At 43.2% G+C, this 26,176-nt stretch overlaps 1 protein-coding gene across 1 annotated transcript in view; it reads left to right on the top strand.

The window, feature by feature from the left end:
* The first annotated feature begins 10,161 nt into the window (after positions 1 to 10,161).
* Positions 10,162 to 26,176, top strand: part of FOXO1 (forkhead box O1) — a 98,200-nt gene continuing 82,185 nt past the window's right edge. Inside the window, exon 1 of the mRNA XM_045978211.1 lies at positions 10,162 to 11,232. Coding sequence (XP_045834167.1) covers positions 10,582 to 11,232 — 651 coding nt within the window. The 5' untranslated portion in view covers positions 10,162 to 10,581. The remainder of the gene's footprint in view (positions 11,233 to 26,176) is intronic.

The raw sequence follows: 26,176 nt of genomic DNA, 5'->3' as shown, positions 1-26,176 counted from the left end.
AGGTATTTTGTAGGATTTTTTTGTTTGTTTTCTCTTCATGAGAAAGTCACTTGTCTTTAGTTTCTATGTTTCTTAGAAGCACATCTACCTGTTATAAAATATGTTGGAATGTCTGAGTGGGCTTCATTTTTAAGAATTTTACCCTAGGGGCACCTGGGTGGCTCAGTGGATTAAAGCCTCTGCCTTTGGCTCAAGTCATGATCCCAAGCTCCTGGGATCAAGCCCCACATCAGGCTCTCTGCTCAACAGAGAGCCTGCTTCCCCCTCTCTCTCTGCCTGCCTCTCTGCCTACTTGTGATCTCTGTCAAATAAACAAATAAAATCTTTAAAAAAAAAAAGAATTTTACCCTAAGGTGCCTGGGTGGCTCAGTGGGTTAAGCCTCTGCCTTGGGCTCAGGTCATGATCTCAGTGTCCTGGGATCAAGCCCCCAATCAGGCTCTCTGCTCAGCAGGGAGCCTGCTACCCCCCCCTCTCTCTGTCTGCCTCTCTGCCTACTTGTGATCTCTGTCAAATAAATAAATAAAATCTTTAAAAAAAAAAAAGAATTTTACCCTAAAGAACCACAGAAAACCAAAGAACACATTGTATCATTTCTCTGTTGAAATTATTTTAGAGAAATTTTCTCTATTGTTAAGTTGGGCTGCCCTCTGTGATAATATTATCTGTTGAAGTTGAAGCTGCCAGTAACATCATCAACTAAACTCCACAAATGAGTCAGCTAACTTTATTTTTAACTGCTTTTTAATAGTCTACTGAGACTGTCAAGAATAATAGGATTTTTAAGGTCTTTATAGCAAAGTTTTGATATTATAAGACCATTTGAAAAGGTGGATCAAAGGTTTAGAATTCTCAAGTCCTTTTTATGTACTGCTTTCTTTTTAACTTCAGCTGTAGGCCATTGATAGGTAGTAAAGATCCCTAATTTGAGACTTCTCCAAAATGCTTGCTATGATATTCCATGGATATTACACATATTACTTCTGAATTCACAAAGAATCAGCTGGAATTGGCAAGCAATGTTCATAATGCTTGAATACGAAGGAGCCATGGTAGGATTAAGTGATTTAGAAATCATATGTTTACCTTCCTTAAAGTAATTCATAGTGTAACAAAAACCTACCCACGAGGTTGTACCAATGTCAAAGAACAAACATTTCATTCCCGCTTCAAAGCGTTTTAAGACATTATTTTAATCCTTATAATACCTTATTGAGGTATGTAGGTGGCAAGTCATACCGAGATAAAAATTCATAATGCAGAATAAATTGAACATTGCATAGGGAAGAAAAGAGCTCCTAGTTGATCATGCCTTGTTGATTTTCAGCTTTTCTTGGAAGATCCATTGATGATTTCCTTTATCATATTTTGCATGTAGGGCCAACAAACATCAGGGTGGCATTCTTGATAAAAAGGCTGTCAAATCCATGTCTCTGCGGTTTCCTACTCCCTCAAGCCCTGGCTGGAAACAACCCCAGGGACACAGCGGGGCGGGCTTTCAGATTCAAGAGGAGGCATTCTGCTCCTTGCTCCCCCTGAAATGTTTCCCCAGGCCCTGTCTATAGTGAAAAGTGAAAACTCAGAGACCAAAACTCAGATATATGGCTATTAAAGAAAAGAGATGATATATTTGGATGATTGACTGACCAAACTTGATTATCACACAAAGGCTGGCCTTCATCTTCAAATTTGCAGACTCCTACAGCAACTGGATGGATTGGGGACAGTTCAGTGGGTGAGTAAAATGAGGCCATATCCTTGAGATTAGAAAGCACTGAGGAGTGATTTTCCTTTTTGTGATTCATTGGCAGTTGAAATGGTTCCTGGCTGAAAGGAAGGTAGCCACAGATAAGTTCTTCTGACTAATACTGACCGGTAGTCTGTGGTTTGTAGAGGCTGCCTATACTTCCTTGGGTTGTGAGGCGAAAGGCAAGAGAACACACCCTAAACCCTTAGCTGAAGAGAACTTGGGGGATGAAGATATGCCGCTGTACATTTCCACGTCATTTTCTTTTTTTAAGATTTTATTTATTTGACAGACAGAAATCACAAGTAGGCAGAGAAGCAGGCAGAGAGAGAGAGGGACGCAGGCTCCCTGCCGAGCAGAGAGCCCGATGCGGGACTCGATTCCAGGACCCCGGGATCATGACCTAAGCCGAAGGCAGAGTCTTAACCCTCTGAGCCGCCCAGGTGCCCCTCCATAGTCGCTTTCTAAAGGTGCTTTAAAAATGTTTCTGATAGCAGAGGTAGCACGTTCGATTCCTTTTGAGGTTGACTTCAAAATAGAAGGGAACACAAGGGTTTTATTTGTTTGACTTGTAATTTTGTTTATTGTCTCCAGAAAGGAGACCTGAAGGCTCTCACCCCCACCCCCCAGCAGGTTCAGCAATAGAGCTGGGTTTTAAATACTATAGGAGTAAGGCTTCCTTGAACTGTAAAGTAGATGTTCACGTGTTCTCATCTAAACCCAAACTTCTGAAACTCATATGAAGGAAGGCTTTTAGGTAAAAATCCAATGCATATAACCTTCTTTGGTGGGGAGAGAGCTCAAGCTAGCCATTCAATTTGTCTTCATGTGCTTTTCTTCAGCATATGACGAGCTGTGGAAAGAGTTCCAGATGAGCCAACTATTCCGGAAGGGCAGGTTGCTCTTACTGTATATGTTTGGTTCAAATAAGCAAGTGTTAATGGCTTGACATCCCCCACATCATTTGCATTATACAAATGCAAATATAAGCATTATTATTGTTATTTATGGTCTATCTCTAGGCTTCTTCTTTAACATAAATTAAACTGGTTTCAGGCAGAGCCAGCTGCAGGTAACCCCTCTCTCCAGACCCACCAAAAAAGGTCCAAAAGTCAATTTTCTGGGGGAAAAAAATGGAATCATCGAATTAATCTCTGGTTAATTTCTATTTCTCTTTTTAAAGACTCCAACATTTTATGGAGGCAGAAAGTTAGTGTTTAACAGGAGACAAACTCTGGATTTTGATAATGGTAGGCTCAGGTCTGGCCATAAGTGGATAAACTTATAAGGTAAGCCCTTGGGTCAATCGCTTAGGTCTTTGTACCTCAGTTTCAGTTTCTGTAAAATGTGAATCATACTATCTTCTACCTTATTTGGGTGCTTTGAGGGCTAATTCAGATCATAGCCATAAAATGCTTCGTCCATAATAGTTGAAAAAATAGTTGTTTTTATTAATCCTGGGGCACAAAGAAAATAACTTTCATGTATATGTTTGATTCTGGGTAAATAGTGATCTATGGTTTATAACTGAAAACATTTTGAAATAGGAAGTATATATTTACATTTGTCAATTGATGGAACATCTTGTTTCAGATCATATATAAATCTGAAAAACAGGAGGAAGGGATTTCACCAAGCCTAGTCTTGGACTGTGAAAAGAGTTTTTCCAGGTTGGTTTCTTCCAGAGTGCAGGCATGCAATATAGCTGTCAAATGTTCTGTTTTTAGTTTGTTGTTCAAACACAAAATTATTTAAAACACACATGGCATCCTATGAGACAAACCAATTTTTCCTCCAGCATGATATCAGCAATCAGCTAATTAGAAATTCCATTTTTAAATGTTAAACCTTAGAATATAGAATATTTCAGTGTGTTTTAAAAGGCTGTATTTACCACCAAATAGAAACCTGATTTCCTGCAGAAATACTCACTATCCATCTATGTTTACTCTTTGGCACAGCCGACTTTGCATATGGGTGGGCCCTGTGAGTCAGCCAAATCTGAAATTTGATAAAACTCTTACCTCCTGTTTTCACACCGTAACTGACACAGTCGGCAACGCGACTCTACGTATCATTAAAAGCACATGTACTCTACACAGTCATTACCTCTTGTTATTGATTTTTATCAACCAAGGACAAGCAACATGGTTATTTACCATAAAACGCAAACAATTTCTTCTTCAATCTTGTATTGCTGTCACAACTCTCTTGGGAGTTGCTCTCCAATCACATTTGACTCCCTTTCCTTACTAATGGTATGGAAATAGGACGATTGGATTGGAAAAAAAAAAATTTGTCGTAAAACAGCAATTAATTCTTACTGCTTAACTTGAACATTCATACATATTAGTTTTCCAAGTAAATAAGTAAAATGCCTCGTTAAACTTCCTTTCTGCCAAAAATGTACTACCATCTGTGTTCTACATGGCAGCATTTTCTTATTTAATACATATGTCCCCCCTTTTTTGGAAGCATGTTAAGAGTTTTAATATGACATGAAACAGAAATAAAATAGTGAAAACACATTGTGTTTAAGCAGGGATGCAAAATTCAGATTTGTGACATTCAAAGAATTTGGGATTTCATGTGCCATCCATGAATTTTATGGCAATCCTATGAGTTCTTAATGTCAGAAAAAATTTTAATGGTAACATTTGTACAATTTGGAGTTTGGGAGAGTTATTTTATAGCCTCAAAGATAAAGACCTAGTGTTTAAAATAGGTTGAATTTGAGGGGCAGTTGGCTCAGTCGGTAAAGCATGCAACTCTTGATCTCTGGGTGGTCAGTTCAAGCCCCACATTGGGCGTAGAGCTTACTTAAAAAAAAAAAAAGTTGATTTGAAATAAATAAATAAATAAATAAATAAAATAAAGTAGGTTGAATGTCATCAAATAGTCTGAAAATCCCAGTTAGGAAAGGTAGTGTCATGAGAAGCAATGCGATAGACCTCAGTTATGGCCCGAATGTTAATACGTCCGCATTACGGTCCCAGTGGTTCACTAACTGTACAGCCTTGGGCCAGTCATTTAAGTTCTTAGTGTCTCTGTTTTCTGACCTGTAAAAGGAAGAGTTCGTGTTCGACCAATAATGATCACCTATAAATCCATCACCCAGATACAACCAGTGCTAACATTTTGAGCTGACAGGAGTACCTTCAAATCTTTTAAATATTGTTGTCCTCAGCATCGTTGCAATGTCATTACAAATGCTTTGTCCACTTTATTTGAAATGATCCCCTAAGTTTCTGCCTTACAGATAAATCATGATTTATTTAACCGTTCTCTATTGTGGGTCATTTAAATTACCTACAAATATATTTCAGTATTCCTGTAGAGACCCACAAGCATCTCTTACTAACACTTCAAGTAAGGGAACAGAATTTGTGGAAGGAGACAAACGTTGGCTCTTTGCGGGGCGCCTGGGTGGCTCAGTGGGTTAAGCCTCTGCCTTGGGCTCAGGTCATGATCCCAGGGTCCTGGATCAAGCCCCACATTGGGCTCTCTGCTCTGCAGGGAGCCTGCTTCCTCCCCTCTCTCTCTGCCTGCTTCTCTGCCTACTTGTGATCTCTCTCTCTGTCAAATAAATAACTAAAATCTTAAAAAAAAAATTGGCTCTTTGTAACTGAAAATATTGATCATTTGGTTCATGACTGGCCCAATGCCTCTCTCTCCAGTTACAGGTTAATAAGCATTGTCTTTTTTTGCAATAGGCAAATAAACTAATGTAGTTTGAGTCTTTTGCGCATCTGAAGCAAGATCATCTAAACTCCAAGGGTTGGTAGCCAGAGCTCATACTCCCAATGCCCGTGAATTGCACATTTATTTAGCTTTTCTACTTCACCTTATCATTTTTCTTCAAAATTGGTAATATTCCAGTTTTTTCTTGACTTAGCATTCTTTGTACCAAATGCTCTGTGTGTGTGTGTGTGTGTGTGTGTGTGTGCTTCCTCCAAATAAATATTGTTAATATGCTCTGGTTATTTAAGAATATCATTGGCCCCAGGGCGCCAGGGTGGTTCAGTCGTTGGGTGTCTGCCCTTGGCTCATGTCATGATCCCGGGGTCCTGGGATCGAGCCTTACGTTTGGCTCTCTGCTCAGTGGGAAGCCTGCTTCTCTCTCTCCCACTCTCCCTGCTTGTGTTTCCTCTCACCCTGCCTCTGTCTTTCTGTCAAATAAATAAATAAATAAATGAAAAACAAGAGTATCATCATTCTAACTCTGACTTCAAAATTATATAAAGGAAAGTAAAAGGAGGAAAAAAAAAAGTCATTTGTGAACTCAAGCAATTTGCCATCAAAACCAAGTACCCTGAGAAGCACCATACCTGCATATGTATAACAGGTGCTCTATACATTTTTGTTGAAAGGATAACCAAATCCAAAGGAACTTACCCCTCAAGAAAAATGAGTGACTCCTTCTACGATTGCTAGAGCTACCACTTAATAGGTCAGGTTTCCAGATATTGGCTTAAGAACCTGAAGCTGTGGTTTTTCAGATTATTTTCTAGGGGCAAAGTAAAGAAAGGCCAATTTAGGCTGATAGCAGTACCTCATAATAATTCAGACAGAATATCAGAAATGGGCAGTTGTTGGGGAAAGGGAAGGCAAAGTATGAAGCAAAGTGTCATAACTGAAAAATAGACGTCCAGACTTTTCGCTTACTCATTCAATTGGACTTAAGGGGGCGCCTGGGTGGCTCAGTGGGTTAAAGCCTCTGCCTTTGGCTCAGGTCGTGATCCCAGGATCCTGGGATAGAGCTGAGCCCCCTGTGGGGCTCTCTGCTCAGCAGGGAGCCTGCTTCCTCCTCTCTGCCTACTTGTGATCTCTGTCTGTCAAATAAATGGGTAAAATCTTAAAAAATAATAATAAAATAAATAAACTGGACTTAAGTTACCTATTTTGACAAGTAAGAACTTAAACCAGGGATCAGTATGCTGGTAGTGAGGGGCAAATGCAGAAGTTTCTGCCAAGGAACTGATGGCAAGGAACCATCCCTCAGTCTTCCTGTCAAGGGTGGTGTGATAACCACTCCGAAAACCAGGCAGAGGAAAGAACACCATATAGGTTTGTGAGATGGACTCTGTGAGGATAAATTTCCCTCTTTCAGTTTAATTGTTCTTACCTGACATGAAACATTTTTCTTCCCAGCTGGGATATATGCACCAGCTAGTAAGCAATAATCATTAGAATCAGCCTTCCAAGCAAACAGCTACCACAAAAAATACTAAAGAAATGAACTTTTTCTCTTAAGCAGAGCAAGTGCCAATTTAAATACTTTGGCATCCTTTAAAGAGAGAAAACGTTTGTATTTTGACTAAAAAAACCCAAATCACTTCTTTTGTAATCTTCTTTCTTTCATTTTCTTACTGTCACTCTCATCTTTTTTTGTGTCTGCTTTTTCAGTCTCCCAAATCCAAACTTTGATTAGTTCAGTGGAGTTCAGCCAACTAAAATTACTAAAATCTGTGTGGTGGACTGGAAGGAAATATACTATCAAGTTTTAAAGTGGTTACCACTATATAGGAATAGCAGGTATTTCTTATTTTCTGTTTGTGTTTTGAAGCGATCATTGATGGGAAAGCAGAAAATTCCAGCCATGGCAGCAGCACTCGTTTCTGTGTGACGTTGGGCAAATCAGCCTCTCTGTGCTTCGATTTCCTTATGGAGAAATTAAAGGAGGCCACCAAGGTGATCTCTACTTTCAATTTTAACATTCTGTGGATCTAGCTGAAAAGAACCTTTAGCGTTTAGCTTGATAGAATTCTTAATGGAATGCAATTTGACAGTGTTTCTCAAAACTGCAAATGCATTTAACTGCTGACCCAGTGATCTCTTTTCTGGAAATTCCTCCTGTGTCTATACTTACACAGATGCAAAATGAGTTATGTATGGTTATTCATTACGGAACAGCTTGTGCAAGCTGAAGATTGGAAACAGGCCAAATGTTCACCAGCACCCTAAGGTTCAGTAAGTAGAGTAGGCAGCTGGAAGCTAGAAACACCTTAAACATATGGTCAGTGTTTTTGGAACTGTTGTGTCAGGGACGTTGGCCCTCTAGGTACTCTGTGCCTACTTCAAGTCAAATTTCATAACAAGGCCAAAGAAAAGCAAACTACAACACTTAAAACAATTAGGCAGGACAGTTCAGATTTCAAGGACCTGAGGAAAATCTGTAAGAAAACTCCCTTAATCAAGTACCGTCCTCTCATTGAAGCCATGAAAAACCGGAATTGAAAGGAAGGCAAAGCCAAATTTGCAGCTGGTTTCCTTTGCCAAGAATGATCCACTAGGGCACCGCCTATTTGCAGGGTGCGGCCATCTGAATGGGGGCTGCCTCTGCAGAGCTCGATTGGCGAGGTTGAGGGTATCAACAGTTCCACATTAACCTCCTTCCTCTGAGCTCATCATCTGGGTTACTGAGGTCCCCTAGCGGCTGGCAGAGGAGGCCCAAACTGTCCAAGTTTGATAGTAGATACAGAGACCACAAGTGGAGGAGGGTGGGAACTAACCCGATCCTTCATCCATCAGGCTCACGACCTTCTCCCCCCGCCCCCCCATTATCGGTGGGAAGCTCTTGCGATAAGTGGATTATGAAGAAATAGGGGTCTGAACTAGGGAGATGATAGTGAGAATGTAAAGGAAGAAATAAATCTCTAAGTCCTTTCAAACTTTTGTAAAGGAGGCCCAAGTTTCTTTAGACACCACTTTTTTAATTGAAGAATTAAACCTGTAAGGAAAAGGGGATTTTTAAAGTAATAGGGAGCTGTCATTTTGCTTTTCTTTCCTTTTTTTTTTTTTAGATTTTATTTATTTGACAGAGAGAGAGAGATCACAAGTAGGCAAAGAGGCAGGCAGAGGGAGAGGGAAGCAAGCTCCCTGCCTAGCAGAGAGCCCAAAATCAGACTCTATCCCATGACCCTAAGACCATGACTCCAGCGGAAGGCAGAGGCTTAATTCACTGAGCCGTCATTTTGGACAAGATATTTAAGACTGTCAATCTTCCAACCTGAGTGATCCCATCCCTATGAAAGGAAATGCCTTCCATATTCCTCCTAAAAAACCAAACCAAAACAAAAAAAAAACCCTGTTTCTTGAAAACTGCTTCTTTTGCTCCCTAACACACAAGGACCATTGTCTTCCCACCTTTGGCCCCACTGATCTCCACAGGACCTGGAGCCCAGATGGAAAAACGTGGGGTAGGGTGGGTGAGGGGTTTATTGACACTCGAGGCAAACAGTTAAGAGGAACCTGGGTTTAGGGCAGGGCTGAGCCCCAAGGCTTTCGTCTTACCCTTGGGCGCTTGCCAATTCCATCCTCAACAGCAAGGAAATAATAAGCAAATAGTGGAAGTGTATTAGGGGTAAGTAATAAAGTGACAAGGTTCTGTCTACATGCTCTTCTCTGGTCCCTTCCCCGCCGCCGCTGGATTATTAGAGTCTGAGGTTCCCGCCGAGGGGAAGATGTTCCCACAGAGGGCGTGAGGTCTAGGATGCTTTTGAGTCTGGGTGTGCGTGTGAAATAGGATTGTCTTCGGCTCGCGCTGAGTCCCCTTTCCCTCATTTCTAGCCTTTTAGGTCAAGAATGGAGTGAACCCAGCTGGCGGCTGGTGGGTTGGAAGCCTGGCCCCCGGCCAGAGGGAACCGCAGAGGCTCAGCTCGGGGGTGCGGACAGGTGGGTTCCGGGCTTGGAGGCGTGGGGAGGGCGGCCGCCGCGCGGACTCCACCGCTGGGACCCAGGTGCGGGCGGGGGGTGTTTGCTGCGAAGCCCGCGTGGGGGCTGGAGAACTTGACAGATCGCAGGGAAAGAGAACAAAAAACAAACACAAAACCCACCGACTTCCCCACGTTTCTCTGCAAAAAAATCGTGGGTGGAGCCGAGAAGGGGGGCGATGGAGTAGAATTCCGCGAGGCCGCCTCCGCCGCCCACCTAGCGCCTGCGGAGCGAGAAGCGTTCCCCCGGCCCCCGCCCCTCCTCACTCTGGGCCCCGAGCGGAGGTCGAGGCGAAGCAAGAGACTCGTTCCACTCGAGCTTCCCGAGTACTCGGCTTTGCTCCTCAGTAGTAAACAAAGTGTCGCCGCCGCCTCCACGCTGGTTTGCCTCCTAGCAATCAAAACACTGAGAGGGCGAGAGACTCACAGAAACACTTGAGAATTACCAGAAAATAATAACAGAGATCCAAAAAAAAAAAAAGAGAGAGAGAGAGAGAAAGAGAGAGAGTGAAAGAGAAAAACACCCCCCTACCCCCCACCAAACCACTGCCGCCTCCCGGTGGAAAACAGGACCCCGCCCAGGCGGGCGACCACTGGCTGCCTGGGCGGCGGCGCCGCGCGCCCATTGGTCGCGCGCGCTGTCCGTCAGGGGCGGGCCAGCGCGCGCGCTGCCGCGGGCGGGGGGCGGCAGCAGATCCCGTAAGTCGGGCGGCAGCGTAGTCGCAGCAGCCGCTGCCGCCGCCGCCGCCACATTCAACAGGCAGCAGCGCCGCGGTTGCGCCGCGGGGAGAGCAAGCGGCCCGCTGCGTCCGTCTGTCCTTCTGTCTGCGGGCCCTGTCAGCAGGAGTACGACGCCGACCGCTGTCCGGCCCGGTGACTCTGGCCTGCAGTCCTACCCGTGCAGCGGACCTGGAAGAGCCTAGATGTTGATGGACCCGCGAAGTTAAGTTCTGGGCTCGCGCTTCCACTCCGCCGCGCCTTCCTCCAGGTTTTCGTCTGCTCGAGGCACGGACTTCGCCCCCCCACAAATCTCGGACCGGCTCTTCGCACCCCTCCCCCTCGGCCCCGTGTGGTGCGCTCGACCCCTTGGCTCTCCCGCGGCTGGGGGAGGGGTGGGGGTCACCATGGCCGAAGCGCCCCAGGTGGTGGAGATCGACCCGGACTTCGAGCCGCTACCGCGGCCGCGCTCGTGCACCTGGCCGCTGCCCAGGCCGGAGTTTAGCCAGTCCAACTCGGCCACCTCCAGTCCGGCGCCGTCGGGCAGCACGGCCGCGAACCCCGACGCCGCCGCGGGCCTGCCCTCGGCCTCGGCGGCCGCTGTCAACGCCGACTTCATGAGCAACCTGAGCCTGCTGGAAGAGCCCGGGGACTTCCCGCAGGCGCCCGGCTCCGTGGCGGCGGCCGCAGCGGCGGCCGCAGCGGTGGCGGCGGCGGCGGCTGCAGCTGCCGCCACCGGGGGTCTGTGCGGGGACTTCCAGAGCCCGGAGGCGGGCTGCCTGCACCCGGCGCCGCCGCAGCCTCCGCCGCCCGGGCCGCTGTCTCAGCACCCGCCGGTGCCCCCAGCCGCCGCCGGGCCGCTCGCCGGGCAGCCGCGAAAGAGCAGCTCGTCCCGCCGCAACGCGTGGGGCAACCTGTCCTACGCCGACCTCATCACCAAGGCCATCGAGAGCTCAGCGGAGAAGCGGCTCACGCTGTCGCAGATCTACGAGTGGATGGTCAAGAGCGTGCCCTACTTCAAGGATAAGGGTGACAGCAACAGCTCGGCGGGCTGGAAGGTCAGTGGCCTCGGGGCGCAGGGCCGGACGGGGGGTGGAGCGCGGGGACCCCTGCCTCCACCCAGGGTCGTGGTGGGGCACATGAGGGGGCGACTGTGGAAGTTTGCTTGTCCTGAAAGTGCAGGGCATGCGGGCGGCGCGTGCAGAGAGAGCGCGAAAAGTGGCAGACATGAGTGGTGGGCTTGCCCGGGACCTGTCGGGGTCAAGAGTAAGTGTGTGTGAGCGCGCTGAAGTGAGAGTTGGAGCGGGACGGGGAAGGGGGCTCACTTGGGAATTAGGAGTGAAAAAAGTACGGCAAGGAGTGGACATCAGAGAAGGCAGAAAAGTTCGCCAGTGAGGGGAGGAAGGGGTTTCCTGGGGTCTGCTCCACCAGGACTGGAGGGGTCTGGTGCCACTGCTCCTTTTCCTCCAGGACCTTGGGGGGGGGGGTGAGGGCGGCTCCTCTCGGTCTCCTGCGGTGTGCGTCCCAGCAGCTTTGGGCTGCGCAGCAGAGCAGTTTCCGCCGCGCGAATAAAGGCGCGGCGGGGCTCTTCGGGGCCCCGGCGCCCCAGCACCGAGCTGTAGGTGGAGGGGACAGACAGGTCGCCAGCCGGTCTCTGGGGGCAGGCAGCGCAGTTTTTGAGACCGGTATGCATTTTGCTTTGTTTTGATTTTATCCGAAGTGGCCTCGAATGCAGGGGGCCGGGCGAGCCGATCCGGAGGTAGTGCATCTGACACGTGTGGAGAGGCGGCCACCGCTTGCGGAGCGCGGGCGCTGGGCCGCGCGGGGCGAGCTAAAGTTCAAGTGTGACCCTCGGCGGAGGCGGGGGCGGGAGCGGGAGCTGCGACGGCGAGGGAGGGGCCGCAGGCGTAGGAAGAGAGCGCCTTTAAAGGGCCAGCGCGCCGGGGCGGTGCGCAGCTCCCGGCCCGGCCGCGGGGCTGTGAGGCCAGCACTTCTCTGCGCAAGGAAATGCCCCCAAACTTGGCCTCGCCCATGGTCCGAGGCCTTTAATTAGGCATGGAGAGGCTGCTCGGGGTGACGAGAGTTGGAGATGTGTGTACCTTCTCTCTCGCTCTGCCACCTCAGTGTTACCGAGCGCGGAAGTACAGACGAGGCAGGGGTCTTTGTGACAAGTGTTTCAGGTAGTGGGAGTGGAGGTGCGCATGAAAGGAACGTGTGGGGAAGTCCTGCTTCAATAGAGGACTGTAGATGGGGCGCGTCTGGTTCTTTTTTGGTTTTCAGAGAGAGGAGCCTCAGGTTCTCAGGGCCGGGACAGGTACTTCCCTACTTGCGGGTCGAAAAGACCCGGGGGCTCTCAGGACAGGCTGTGGGCAGGTTTACCGGGGGTCCGTTCGTCGTGTGGCCTTCTGAAGCTGACGGTTTCTCACTGCCACAGGTGGAGGGATCGATAGGAAAGTTAAGTTGAGACCTTCTTCCTCATCCCTTATCCTGACTGTATAGCATAATAAAGATTGATCTTTGCTGCGCAGTTGGTTACACCAGGGTAGTTTTACATACCGTGTCATGTTTGTGGTTAATGTGTGTCAAAAAAGGTTAAGTTACTCATATCTTCTTGAAGTTCCTGGAGAAGGAGCCAGGATTTTATTTTTTCCAACGTGTGTTTTAGAGTAAAATACCACCTACAATCTCATTCCTAGGCATTACGTGCGGTTTTACTGTTTCAAAAAGCTTGGTATGTATTCTTTTAAGTCACAAAATGCAGATCCAGTTTTACTTAACATCTGAGTTTAAGTACTTGACTTGCTCATCTGTCAACCCTGCTTGAGCTATCTATTATAAAGTATTTGCCATTAAAAAAATTTTTTTTTTAATTGAAAGTACCATGTGTACTTACACCATTCTTTTATGTCCTTGGAAATGGATACAATCTACTTCAGTTTGCTGGAGTGCTTTTCTTAAAAGATGGAGAAGGGCAGTATTTGGGGATTATATTTAGTTTTGCCTCTCATAGGGCCTTAAATCAGAGTATTCTTCTTAAACTAGGAGTATAACCTAGACTTTTAAGATTAAGTGCTTTAAAAAAAAGATATTAAGGACAAGTCAAACCCCCAAACTTTTTTTTATTAGGTTCTTTCTTGTTATAATTTTTTTTTTACCTAAATGGAATTAAAATTTTTTCTTTAAAAATATACTTACTGTAGCTAAAGATCCATTAAGTGGTAGTAAGAATTGTTACTATCTGTTAAGAATTGGAGGCCCAGTGACAGCTCCCAGTGGAAACCAAATGGGACTTTGGGAGGGAGTAGGCTGCTGTTCTCAAGTGAGTAAATGTTTCAGGTGTAATGAGAGTCCGTTGGTGCAAGTCAGATTACAGCAAGTGCATTTTCACTTTGAGTAAAAGGATATTTTAAGAAGCAAAGAAACAACCTTAAGTATTCTAACTCATAACTAGTTTTCTGGTTAGAGTTTTCATAAAAATGAGTTACTTGTTAAAACCAAGTTTCTCAGATTTGAAAGACTCATCTGTTTTTAAAGATTCATAAAAGGGACACATTTTACTATGACTTCTAGCTTAAAGAAGAAATCGAATTCTAAAATGCAAATCAGCCCAAACCTAACTTTTAGAACTGAGGAGAGGCTGGTTTGGAACTAAGTATTTCCTGTGATTTACTACTGGGAATTAGACTGAATCTTTAATTAAATACAGTTTCTTGTGCTTTTAAATTCCTGGGGCCTGCCAGAGATTTTGAAAGTCATTTGCATAGGACAGAATAGTTGAAAAGCTGCTAAAGAGTTCATAAACTTCTAGTTCCTTAGACACTAGTTGTATTTGTGGGATGTGCATTTTGTGTTTGTAGGGATGGTATGTTACATCGGTTTTACACTTGCTTTGTTATTGGCCATAACTGTCATAAGGTTACACTCAAAGTGGAAGCTAAGACTTTTGGAAAACCCGGGATCTTTTAAACCATGTACAGTATTTATAAATAGTGAAACTTCATTTCCATGACCTGTCCCCCTCCCCCACCCTCCCACCCATAGAAAGCTTTCTAGAGCTTGGGAAGTAGTATTGTGAGCTCTGGTTCCACTTCCCCTCCCCCCTTTTAATGGCAGTTTTAAGTTGACTCTTGTTTTTTGTTTTGACATTATTTGGAACATCTGGGTTAAAAGAATGCTTCAGCAATAAGACTTGATACTTAAAGAAAATTTTAAATTGTTTTATAAAGCTCAGCTATTTGGTTTGGAATGACTTTTTTTAATTTGGCCTATGAACTGACAGTCCTTTTTATTTTTTATTTTTTTTTTAAGATTTTTATTTATTTATTTGACAGACAGAGATCACAAGTAGGCAGAGAGGCAGGCAGAGAGAGAGGAGGAAGCAGTCTCCCTGTGGAACAGAGAGCCGGACGTGGGGCTCGATCCCAGGACTCTGGGGGGGGGGCGGATATCATGACCCAAGCTGAAGGCAGAGGCCTTAATCCACTGAGCCACCCAGGCGCCCCCGACAGTCCTTTTTAAAAATTTTTTTATTTTAAAATTCACATTTTGGAGGTGAGTGATTTAAATCCTACAGAATCCTTGGCACAGGGATGACAGATGTTTTCTTGCTGCATACTCACATTGGACTTAAAGAATGGCCTCTTGGTGAGGCCAATTCCAGTTTGTTACTGAAATTACCTTAAAGAAAACCTTGTTTTACAGTGGAGTGAAAATTTCTGTGTATGTATTTGGGGAAGGGAGCATGAGGTAAGAGAATTAAAAATGAGTAGGGGAATTAATGCAGCAAAATTTGTAAGCATATTTGCTGAAGACTGAAAACAGTATGTGGGACTAATGTGACAGTTCTTATGGCTGGTACTTTTTTTTCCAGAAATTCCAAAATCGGTGTCAAGTATGAATCCCTTCATTGGTGATTATCAGAATTTTATTTTTATTTTTAGTTTACCTATGTTTTTGTGGCAGATCCTTGGGAGAGATGTGGCCAGAGTGGCGACGTCTGTTTTTGTTTGCCCCCCCCCCCCCCCCCCCCCCGATTTTGTTGTCTCAGGGTGGCAAATATTTGGATACTGGAGAGAAGACATTTTTAATTCTCATGGAGATTTTAAAAAAAAAGTTAAAGTACATTGAGACTCTCTCCCCCCGCCCCATAATTACTTAGAAGCTATTACATTGGCAATGGGCACAAATATGGCTAGATACCATATACTGTACAGAGAATCTTTTAAGGCGACATATAAAATGGGAGATGGGGATGGAATACTCAGTGGTGAGTTAGAATCCCTGATAGCTTGAAAGTGTTTTGCCTGTTTTTGTGCGTTTCCATCCAGGCTCCCTAAACTACTATTCTGTATGATTTTCTAAGACAGCAGCTGTCAGTATTTGCCTGGAATTTCTTTGGAGAGCCTGAATTATTTGCATTTTTCTAGAACACTCTGCCCTTGGAAACTACCCAGTACCCTGGCATCATGGGAATTTAATCGGCTGTTTTTCTGTTTTTTTTTTTCCTCCCCCCTGCATGTGCCATAACTTTGGGGCTTCCTGCAATCCTTTCAGAGAAGCACTATAAACCCAGTGGTGATTGGAGAGAGCAAAGGAGTGTTTAGTTGTACAGAGCATTGGAACATTGAGTAGAGTGGATCTAGCCTTGCTTCTTTCAACATTTGCTTTGGCCTTCATGATAACAATTTGTAGAGACTTGCCCTTGGCCCAGCCTCGGGGACCTCCTTTGGGTCAGATAACTACCTTTTCTTGGTATGTACAAAATTCTGAAGTTAGTATGGGTTCCCTCTCAGTTGCCAAACAGAGGATTGGATGAACTTGGAAAGTTTATATTTTGATGTCTAAGGGGTGAGGGCTTGTGTTCCAATGAATATGCTGTATATAAATGCACTAAGGTTTGGAAGAATTCACCCTTTTTGCTAAATTCCTGATAAGGACTAACAGAACTCATGTAGTGATGCAGAAATTCTTTGCAGAAAATTACTGCTTGTTATCTGTGGTCTTCTAAGGAATATATGAAATGTGAAAATGGATTTTTATATATTAGTGATTTCACATGGTTCAGGTTTTTAATAAACCACCCTCTTCATGGCATCCCACTTTATTCCACTCAGTCTATGTATGGTTTATAAATTTGTGGGGTAAGCACTGCAATTACTGAGACTTGGTTGAATTATTCTTGCCACTTGGAAGGCTTTTTTTGGGGGATGCTTTCCTCCCCCCTCTTTTTCTTTTTTATTCATCCTTGTATAGCTTTGACATAAGCTATTAAAAAGAGCCAACTAGTTTTGATATTATGTCAAATAAGATTAGAAAGCTAAATTTGCAGTCCCTTTCCAGTTTATTATGTAGTGAATTTTCACCTTAATGCATTACTTGAAATAAGGACAGAAATTCAACAAGTGTCCTTTATTTCAGGCTGTATTTATTACAGAAAAAAAAAAAGTGAGGTGGAGCTATGTGATGAGCTTCCCCCAGTTTTTGGTTTCTGATGATTGCTGAAGCTTGCCATCTTTATGGTCAGAGGTCACTAAGACTGACAGGGGAGTGTCCAAGTCTTCCCCTTCTGCAGTTTTCCATTGATCCCTAGTCCATTCTGATTGGGCACTCAGTTACATGGACAGTCTGGCTTCTCTTCCAGTTGGTTCACTTATTTATCATTTTTTTTTTTTTCTGTGCTCAAACCTAAAGATGCCTCAGGACAAGTTGTGGACTTTTTCTCATTTTTTTTCCCTAGATAATTTAACCCCTCTATTGTCCCTGTCTCCAGTTACTTAAAGGCCTTAAATGTCCCACTTTCACCTCAAATTGAACACATTTAAACCCAAGCATGCTGTATTTCCTCTTACTCTGAGGTGAGGTTCCCATCTTGAGTTTCCTGATTTGGTTAGTGGTCTAGTTAGTTAACCATTTACCTAGTTTTCAGACTTGGACATCCTCTTCAGCACACTCTTTGCATGCTGTTCATTCCCCGGAGTCTCTCAGCTCTTCTTTCTCAGTCTCCTGAGACATCGACTTCCTGACCCCTACCTGTTCTAGGTTACGTCTCTTCTTTAGGTTCTAAACAATCCTGTCCCCAGGACTTGGATCCTCTTGTGCCTTTACTGGAGGTTTTGAAAACTTTGCTTAGTACGCAAAACTCACACATCTGTTTGCCAACTTCCAGTCTTGGTTCCTGCCTGAATGCATTCTCTTAGTGAATGCCTGGTGATCTCTTAATTTCATGCTGCTTTGTATTATAACTTAACTTTAATGCCTGCAGTTATATTGTAAATATATGGTTGGGAAAAAGTTTTTCTTAAACTATGAATCTTTTCTATTTTAGCTTTCTGTGTGTTCATAATGTGATAATGTTTATATTAGTATAACTAAAGATCTGTGATGGTTTTATTTTCTGGAGATGGTCACAGTATCTTATTTTTTCTCCATTTGTTGAATGATTATTTTATTATTGGTGTAATGAATGTTTACAGGATGTTGTATTAAATGTATCTGAATGACAGAAAAATGATTCAAACATGGATCCTGTAGGGAGATGAAGTATGACAAGTAAATAACTGTATAATACACTGTAGAAAGGGTTATGTTCCTTCAAGAAAAATTGAGTTCTGTGTTGGCTATTGAGATGGACCTTGAAAATGGGATGTTAGTCTCCCAAGATTTCGTTATAAAATTTTCAAATGTTAAGCAAAGTTGGAAGAATTCTACATTGAACACCTGTATACCTGCCATCTAGTTTCTACTACTAACATTTTATTGTACTTGCGTCAGTGTGTATCTTTTGTTGGCACATCCATTTTTCTATCCATCATATTATTATGCTTTTAAAGATTCCATTTATTTATTAGAGAGAGCACAAGAAGAGGGAGAAGCAGGCTTGCCAGTGAGTGGGGAGCCAAATGTGGGGCTCAGTCCCAGGTCTCTGGTACCATGACCTGAGCTGAAGGCAGACAGCTGAGGGAGCCACCTGGGTGCCTCCCATCAGATTATTTTCTAAATTGATTTCTAAGTGATGGTTTGTCATTCATAAAGGCATGCAAATAGGGGAGCATCAGTTTCTCTGAGTGATAACATAAAACCTAGGAAGTTTGAAGAAGTATAGGTAGACTATTGTCAGATTGAAATTGGACTTGGTATATAGTATGAAAATAATGTTACAGGGGTGCCTGGGTGGCTCAGTCATTAAGCGTCTGCCTTTGGCTCAGGCCATGATCCCAGGATCCTGGGATCGAGCCGCACATCAGAGCCCCGCATTGGGCTCCCTGATCAGCAGGAAGGCTGCTTCTCCCTCTCCAACTCCCCCTGCTTGTGTTCCCTCTCTCACCCTGTCTTCTATCAAATAAATAAAATCTTAAAAAAAAATCCTCTTAAAAAAGTTAGATTAAATTTTTCTATGAAATTATATTTTTTAATAAATTAAGAAATTATGAAAATATGGTCACATTTTTAGTCCTTAAAATTCAGTTTCTTTGGGTGCACCTGGGCGGCTCAGTCGTTAAGTGTCTGCTTCAGCTTGGGTCATGATTCCAGAGTCCTGGGATCGAGCCCTGCATCTGGCTCCCTGCTTAGCAGGAAACCTGCTTCTCCCTCTCCCGCTCCCCCTGTTTTGTGTTCCTTCTCTTGCTGTATCTATCTCTGTCAAGTAAATAAATAAAAACTTTAAAAAAAATCCAATTTCTTAGAGATGCTCATATAAATTTAGAAATCCATGGAATGCAAATAAAGCCAAGGTACTACATTTGGTTTAAAAGTCATACATAGAATTTGGTAATGGAACACATTATATAATTAATTTAATATGAATAGTAGGCATGGGACTCCTGGGTGGTACAGTCAGTTAAGTGTTTGACCCTTGTTTTTGTTTTGTTTTAAAGATTTTATTTATTTGACGGAGAGAGACCTGGAGAGAGGGAACACAAGGGGTGAGAGTGAGGGAGAAGCAGACTCACGGTGGAGCAGGGAGCTCAGCGCCAGGCCCGATCCCAGATCTTGGATCATGACCTGAGACAAAGATAGATGCTTAACAACTGAGCCACCCAGGTGCCCCAAGTGTCTGACTCTTGAAATGGACTCTTGGTTTCAGCTGGGTTCATAATCTGAGGAGAGATCTTAGGCTCTCAGGATTGTGTCTGGCTCTGTGCTCAGGGAAGAGTCTGTTTGGGATTCTCTTCTTCTGTACCCCTTCTCTGGGCCCCCCACTAAAAAAATAAGAAAAGTATATGAATAATAGGCATTTAGATAATATTTAGCTTTTTGTTTGGTCTGCTCTTTAAAACTAATATTTAGGGGCTGCCTGGCTGGCTCAGTATGGTGGAGCATGTAATTCTTGATCTCATGGTGGTGACTTTGAGCCCCATCTTGGGGGTAGAGTTTATTTAAAACAAAAACAAAAACCTAACCTTCATACTTTTGTGTCTGGGAGAGTGATTTAAACAAGGAAAGCTCATTGTTTTTGGTTTTATCTTTTTAAAAATATTTTATTTACTTATTAGAGAGAGTGAGAGAGAGAACACGAGCAGTGGCAAAGGCAGAGGGAGAAGCAGAGTCCCAGGTCCTGGGATCATGACTGGAGCCAAAGGCAGATGCCCAGCTGATTGAGCCACCTAGGCACCCCCCCCTTTTTTTAAAGATTTTACTTATCCATTTTAGAGACAGCAAGAATGAGGAGGGGGGGGAAGGGATAGAGAGAGAGAGAGAGAAGCATACACCCCCCCCACCCCCCACTTCCCACCTTGTGCTGAGCAGGAAGCCAAACACGGGCCTCAGGCCTCATCCCCCACCCTGATCCCAGGACCCAGAGATAATGATCTGAGCTGAAGGCAGATGCCCAACTGACTGAGCCACCCAGGTGCCCCAGAGAGCTAATTGTTACTTTTTTTTTTTTTTTTTTTTTTAAATGAGAAATCCTAAAGCTAGAGTTAGCAGTCTCAAAATATACTTAGGGCAGTTGTGAGGCAAAGTTATATTGGCTTAAAAAGGTGCTTTAGAATTTACATCAGTTCTAGTGTTACATTAGCAAAATACTAGAAATTCTTGATAGCTTTCTCATTTTAATATGTTTTCACCTGGGGCGCCTGGTGGCTCAGTGGATTAAGGCCCTTGCGTTTGGCTCAGTGGATTAAGGCCCTTGCCTTTCGCTCAGGTAGTGATCCCAGGGTCCTGGGATTGAGCCCTGCATATCGGGCTCTCTGCTCAGCAGGGAGCCTGCTTCCTCTTCTCTCTTTGCCTGCCTCTCTGCCTACTTGTGATCTCTGTCTGTCAAATAAATAAATAAAATCTTTAAAAAAAAATATGTCTTTACCCACTGACCTTACTGTAGGAATAAATGTTATAATGAGATACTTCAGTGGATCCAAAGGGAGTTAAATTTTGATGTGCTAAACCTAGAAGTGATATCAGGCAGACAGACATGGAACTGAGTGCATCCCTGAATCCTTGTGTGAGTGAGCCTGGCTAGCTCATGGAGAACTTAAAGATCTATGCAATATAAAATGTATTCAGGTATAGCAAAAGGCACAAATTCACACCTATTAGAACTTATTAGCCGTGTTAGAAATAACAAGTGTTGGAGAAATGTAGAAAGCTATCTTAGTATTATATACATACCTGTAGTGGCAGACAGCATATCATTTAAAAGGTACCTTGCTTTGGGGAGTGAGGGACAGGGAATCAAAAACAAACAAGGAGCTCACTACTATGAGGTTTTATTAAATGTGTAAGTTACATTCCACGTGGACAAAATAGCTTTCATAGCACACCAGGATATACTTGTGAGATCAATCTGAGGTTCAGAATTGTAGCTCATCTTTGATCCTTTCATTCTGTAAGTAGAGAGAGATGTAAAACATCTTCATCCTTTAACTTGTGTCTTATCTTAGTTTGATCTTGAAGGGCAGCAGTGTGGGGTCTTAGCTCCTAGGAGGAGAGGCAGAGTCAATTTGTAGATCTGTAGGAGGGCAGGTCATTTTTTTCCAAGGTAGCTTGTCCCTACTGACACTAAGTCACAGGAGTTCTTGAATTCTTAGTGATGGTGGATGGCACATCTCTCCAGAAGAGAATGCTACTTCTAAAGCCTGTGGTTCATTGGTGTGCACTGTAGTGCCTGTGACCTGGGATATGTGCTCTTATCTCCTACAACCCATGCTCTTTGTACACTCTCCTGTTGGCCGCATACGTTGGAGTCCCCAGGCTGCCACCTTGGTGAGTGTGGCTGGTTCCCGCATCTCTGTGTGGATTTTTGAGACCTGAAAACACAATCTTTTTCAGCCTTGATTACCTTCTCCCCCTAGATGATACTGGTTTTAATTACAGTGTGTCATTTTGTGTGGCTTAAGTTAGGAACTGATCCTGATGCTAAATCCTGTGACCTTACTGGCTATGGAGATGCTGCTGATCTCCTCGGATTAAAGGAGAGCTGTTACGCGAAAGAGGTGGGAAGAAGGGGTGGCCTGTTTTCTTTTGTTGGATTAAACACATTTCTTGGATAAACCGATTTTTCTCAATTGCCGTTCCTCATGAATCTGGAAAATGGGTTATGGTTTCCTGGATCTCTTCTTTTATTGTATGAGGGATCTGATAAACATCAGAGTTGAGAAAAAATGTTTTTCTCCTTTTAACGGGGATCCTGAGCTGTGAGTGCACTGCTGGTGAGAGGCATCCAATTACTGGTTTGCTGAGTTAACAGTCTGAAAGTAGCTAAAGGAACCTGACTTGAGGAAGGGGAGGGGACCTCAGTGGTTGCATTTTATAACTGCAGGAGAAAAGTCTCGAAGAGCAGGATTAACCTCTCAGTCTACTTGGATTCTAGCTAAGAGAGAGGCCTAATGAAGGAAGAGGAAGAGGAGAACCAGCTTGGATTCTGTGGGCAGATAAAGATCTTTTCATTTCAGTATCTCCCAAATGGTTATCTGAGGCCGGGGGGCACTTACGTTTTACTGTTTCCCCTCTTCCTCCCTGTGCACCACCCTCCTCCCCACAACAGTTTTCCTTTTTTTTTTTTTTTTGTAGTCTCTGTTCCTACCGTGGATGGGGCTTGGGCTCACAAACCCTAGTTCAAGAGTCGCATGCTCTACTGACTGAGCCTTCCAGGCGCCCCCAGTTTTCCTTTTTTAATCTAGAAAATTAGTGCTTTTCCTCTACTAGTTTCATGCTGCAAAAAGCCTGCCATGCAGGTGTCTTGAGAGAGGACCCATCTTGTTGTCTAGGTGAGAAATCCCTGCATACGGAATGGGAGGGTCTTTATCTTTTCAGTGGCTGGGAGGGTGAGTGAAAAGGGCTCACCCTATTTCAAATCCAATTTGGAGAGAGAAATTAAAATGAATTGCGTAATTCCTAGCGTTGTAAATATTGTGTCCTTCAAAGCTTGAGAACAAAATAACCACATATGTATTTGGGAATGGTCTATACAAGTAAATATCAAATACCTTAGACAGTTTGGTTGCTTGGAAGCAAGGTCAAAGGAAATGATTTGCATATGGTTTAGCTAGAGGCTCTTATTTTGGCAGATTCTTGAGGTAGTGATAAGTCAAAATGTGGATTTTATTGTACTATTTTGACATGAAAGGAATTTTTTTTCCTGTTATTCTCATATAACCTTAAATGTAGGGTTGCATCAGGATAAATCAGTCACTCCAATTTCGTTTCAGAGATGATGTAGTTTCTTGAATTTGTGACTTGTAATTTGCAGAATCATCAATTTGTCACACCAGTGAAGTTTCAACGTCAGGTTCAGCCCACCATACTGTGATTTGAATGTAGGAGAAACCCGCCTACCTTAAGGCAAGTGTTATATCACCTGTCTGCATCTGGGACCTCTCTGTCTCGCAGTCTGAGGGGCCAGCTCTGAAGTGGGGGGAGGGGAACTTGCCAAACTTGTAAATATCACCTAAGGTTGTTTGTGTATTCGGTACCAAGCTGGTTGCATCTCTCTAAATTTGAATGTAAACCTTTTCTCCCTGGATGGGTAGATATGCATGCCATCTTGAAATTTACATGCAGTGAATGTGAAAGCTTCCTGTGGACCATCCTGCTGACTTTTATGTAATCTGTGGGGCTGACTTAGGTTTCTCCTTTCTTTTTAGTGTCCCATTATAACATTTGCGTATACTGAATGTGAAAGATTCCTACACCTGTTACTGGTATGTCTTAAATGGTTTCTTAAACCTCTTAGAATTCATAAAATAGAATTGATTATATAGAGCCTAGATGTATGTCTATTATATATATTTGTATTAACAGGCAGGCAAATTTGTATATTTGGCGGGGAGGGAGGGATAGTATGTATATAACACTGATTTCAAACACAGTATTTGATGGCTTTGCATTTTAGAAGAGATCACCAAATGGTTTTTATTGCTATTTTCTCTTCTGAAGTATTGGGGAAAGTTAAAAAATAAATACTAAGGAAGGGTGTTAGGGTTAAAAATTCCTGTAATTAGGTGTGTTTTGATGTGATTTACATCATCTTTTTTGGTTCTGTAATGGGTACTTCCCCAACTGTGATAAGGTGCTTTGTATTTCTTGAAATGCCATTTGATATCTTTGAATAGTTATATAGAGGACATTCTAAAGACAAACAACCCCCCCCCCCAAACTCCCCAGAATGCAAGAAAGCAGATTTAGAATTACCAAAATAGAAATTGAGAATCATGGTTGTAACAGCTTTCATAATTTCCCTGCTTACACTTTGGTGTTTAGATGGGTCCTGTGTATTTGGGGGAGAGTCCCCACACTGTCTGTTTCCACTTTTTCAGAGACAGACCTTCTGTATGATTCTTTTTAGCCTGTGGTGTCTAACTCAGAAGTAAATATTCTGGAGTCATCTTTCCAGGTTAGTTGGGTTTCAAGCCATTTAATAAGTAGTTTGAATATTGAAGTTTGTGTCATTGCATTCCTTAGTGTGATTGTTTTATTTTTGCTTTATTTAGAGGATGTGGGAGAGAGATACAGGATAAAATGGAGAGAATATTATATCGATACATATGTAGCTCACATTTACTTGTTCATTCTGGTCCTCAAACTAAGGAAAGGTGCATGTTTGCAAGTCAGTTTCAGAATTCATTACCATTGGATTGCATGGCTTACAAATTATATTTCTAAGAAATATAAAATTACATTTTCTCTTAAAAAACTAAAATAATAGCTGTTGTGCCATGTGATTCTGTTGAACAATGTAAATGATCTTAGGTTATATCATTTGCTGAATGCATTCGTAGAAAGACCCTATTTAATTTCTTTTGTGATGAAATCATGGAGACATTTTAATCAAAGACAAGCTGTTGATGGCTATGGTTCTTAGACTAACCATGACTTCCGCCTGTGTTTGTGTAAAAGGAAAGAAGAGAAAAAAGGAAAACACATGCAGTCACGGAAGTCAAGAGCTGAGGTCATTCTCCTTTGATTGACAGCTCAGGGCCTCCATTTAAGCTCTTTCACACTTCCCACCCCCATTTGTGTTCAGATAACTTTTAAAGAGGACTGGGAGAAAGAAGTAAAGATGTCAGAGGCATAAAATGAAAACTTTAAACATCTCAGATTCTAAGGTACTGCATCAGAGGGATTCCTTTCCTGATAAAATTCTTTTTGTGATCCTTAACTGTGAATATTACATCTGGGATTTGAAATAGAGAGCCCTGCTTTAGTTACATGCCCTATTAAGCTGAGACTGTTTTAGGGACTCACTTAAATAAAAAAAAAATGACATTGAATTTTATTAAGCAAACTTTGGAGTCTTGTGACTGGCCTTTTGCACAAACCGCATCTCTCCTGGTGAGGTTGGCCTGCTCCCTCAGGCTATTTTGTGACTCTGGCTTGAAACAAGTGAGCAGCGGCTTTTCTGCAGACCTTAGCAGGGCTTGTCACGTCAGGGGCGCACTGATAAGAGCATAATGACTTGTTAGACCGTATTTATTTTGCAGATGAACTTTGCTGTCACCAGGACAGCACACCCATGTAGGCTTAAAAACTTCTGAATTTAATGCCTCTTCCATCTTTCATCAGGTTATAGCTTTTGAATTTATAGTTATTCGTTCTAGCTATAAATATATTAATAGTATTTTTCTTTGGACAAATATGGGGTATGACCTTTGACATCCTGCTTGGCTGTGCCTGGGAATTTAACATCCTTCAGTTTAGATGGAATTCCCTTGCTTTGTTTCCTGTGATAGTGTGGGGAATACACATTTTGGCTCTTTCAACCAGTGGTGGAGGAAGACAGGAAAAAAATAAAAATTGAACCACACAAAGAGGGTCTTAATTATTTCTGCTGGGTGTGGTTCAAAAACAAGCGTGTTCTTTATAGGAGTCTGAGCCTACAAAATTATTTAGTGCAGAATATTAGGAAAATAGTATAATGATATTTAGTTGGTTTTTTTTTTTTTTGATCTGGGTTTAATTTTTTGACTAGTTAGATATTTGAGGGTCTTTGAACTCTTGTATTTGTAGTAGAAAGAAAATGTCTTGGGGCGCCTCGGTGACTCAGTGGGTTAAAGCCTCTGCCTTGGGCTCAGGTCATGATCCCAGGGTCTTGGGATCAAGCCCCGAATGGGGCTGCCTGCTTCCTTTCCTTCCTCTCTGCCTACTTGTGATCTCTTTCTTTCAAATAAATAAATAAAATCTTAAAAAAAAAAGAAGATGTCTTTTTGTGATGCTTTTATGTCTTACGTATGCTATCAATAGCAGAGAAAGCTGCAAAAGGGAACATATCACTCCTCTCCCCTGAGCAGGAGAGTGTTTTGCTGTTATTAAGTTTACATGTGTGATTGTTTTCCTGAACCACTGTTAGAACCTCCATCAAAAATTATCCCTTCCGAATTGTCATAAAATTCAGTACCTAAAATTTGTTGAGGTAGAGAGAAATGTTGAAGCCAGACTTGTGCAGTATTCCCTCTTTAGAAGTCACAAAATTCCACTTTTGCCTTAAGTGCTTTAAACAGAAAATCATGACACCCTGTTTATGACACCCTTCCTGACTACTCCCCTCCCACCCCCCACCTCCTGCATTAA

Source organism: Meles meles, chromosome 14 (genome assembly GCF_922984935.1).
Source record: "Meles meles chromosome 14, mMelMel3.1 paternal haplotype, whole genome shotgun sequence".
Lineage (NCBI taxonomy): Eukaryota > Metazoa > Chordata > Mammalia > Carnivora > Mustelidae > Meles > Meles meles.
Note: the sequence above shows the minus strand (reverse complement) of the source record. Positions and strands in the feature narration are given on the sequence as shown.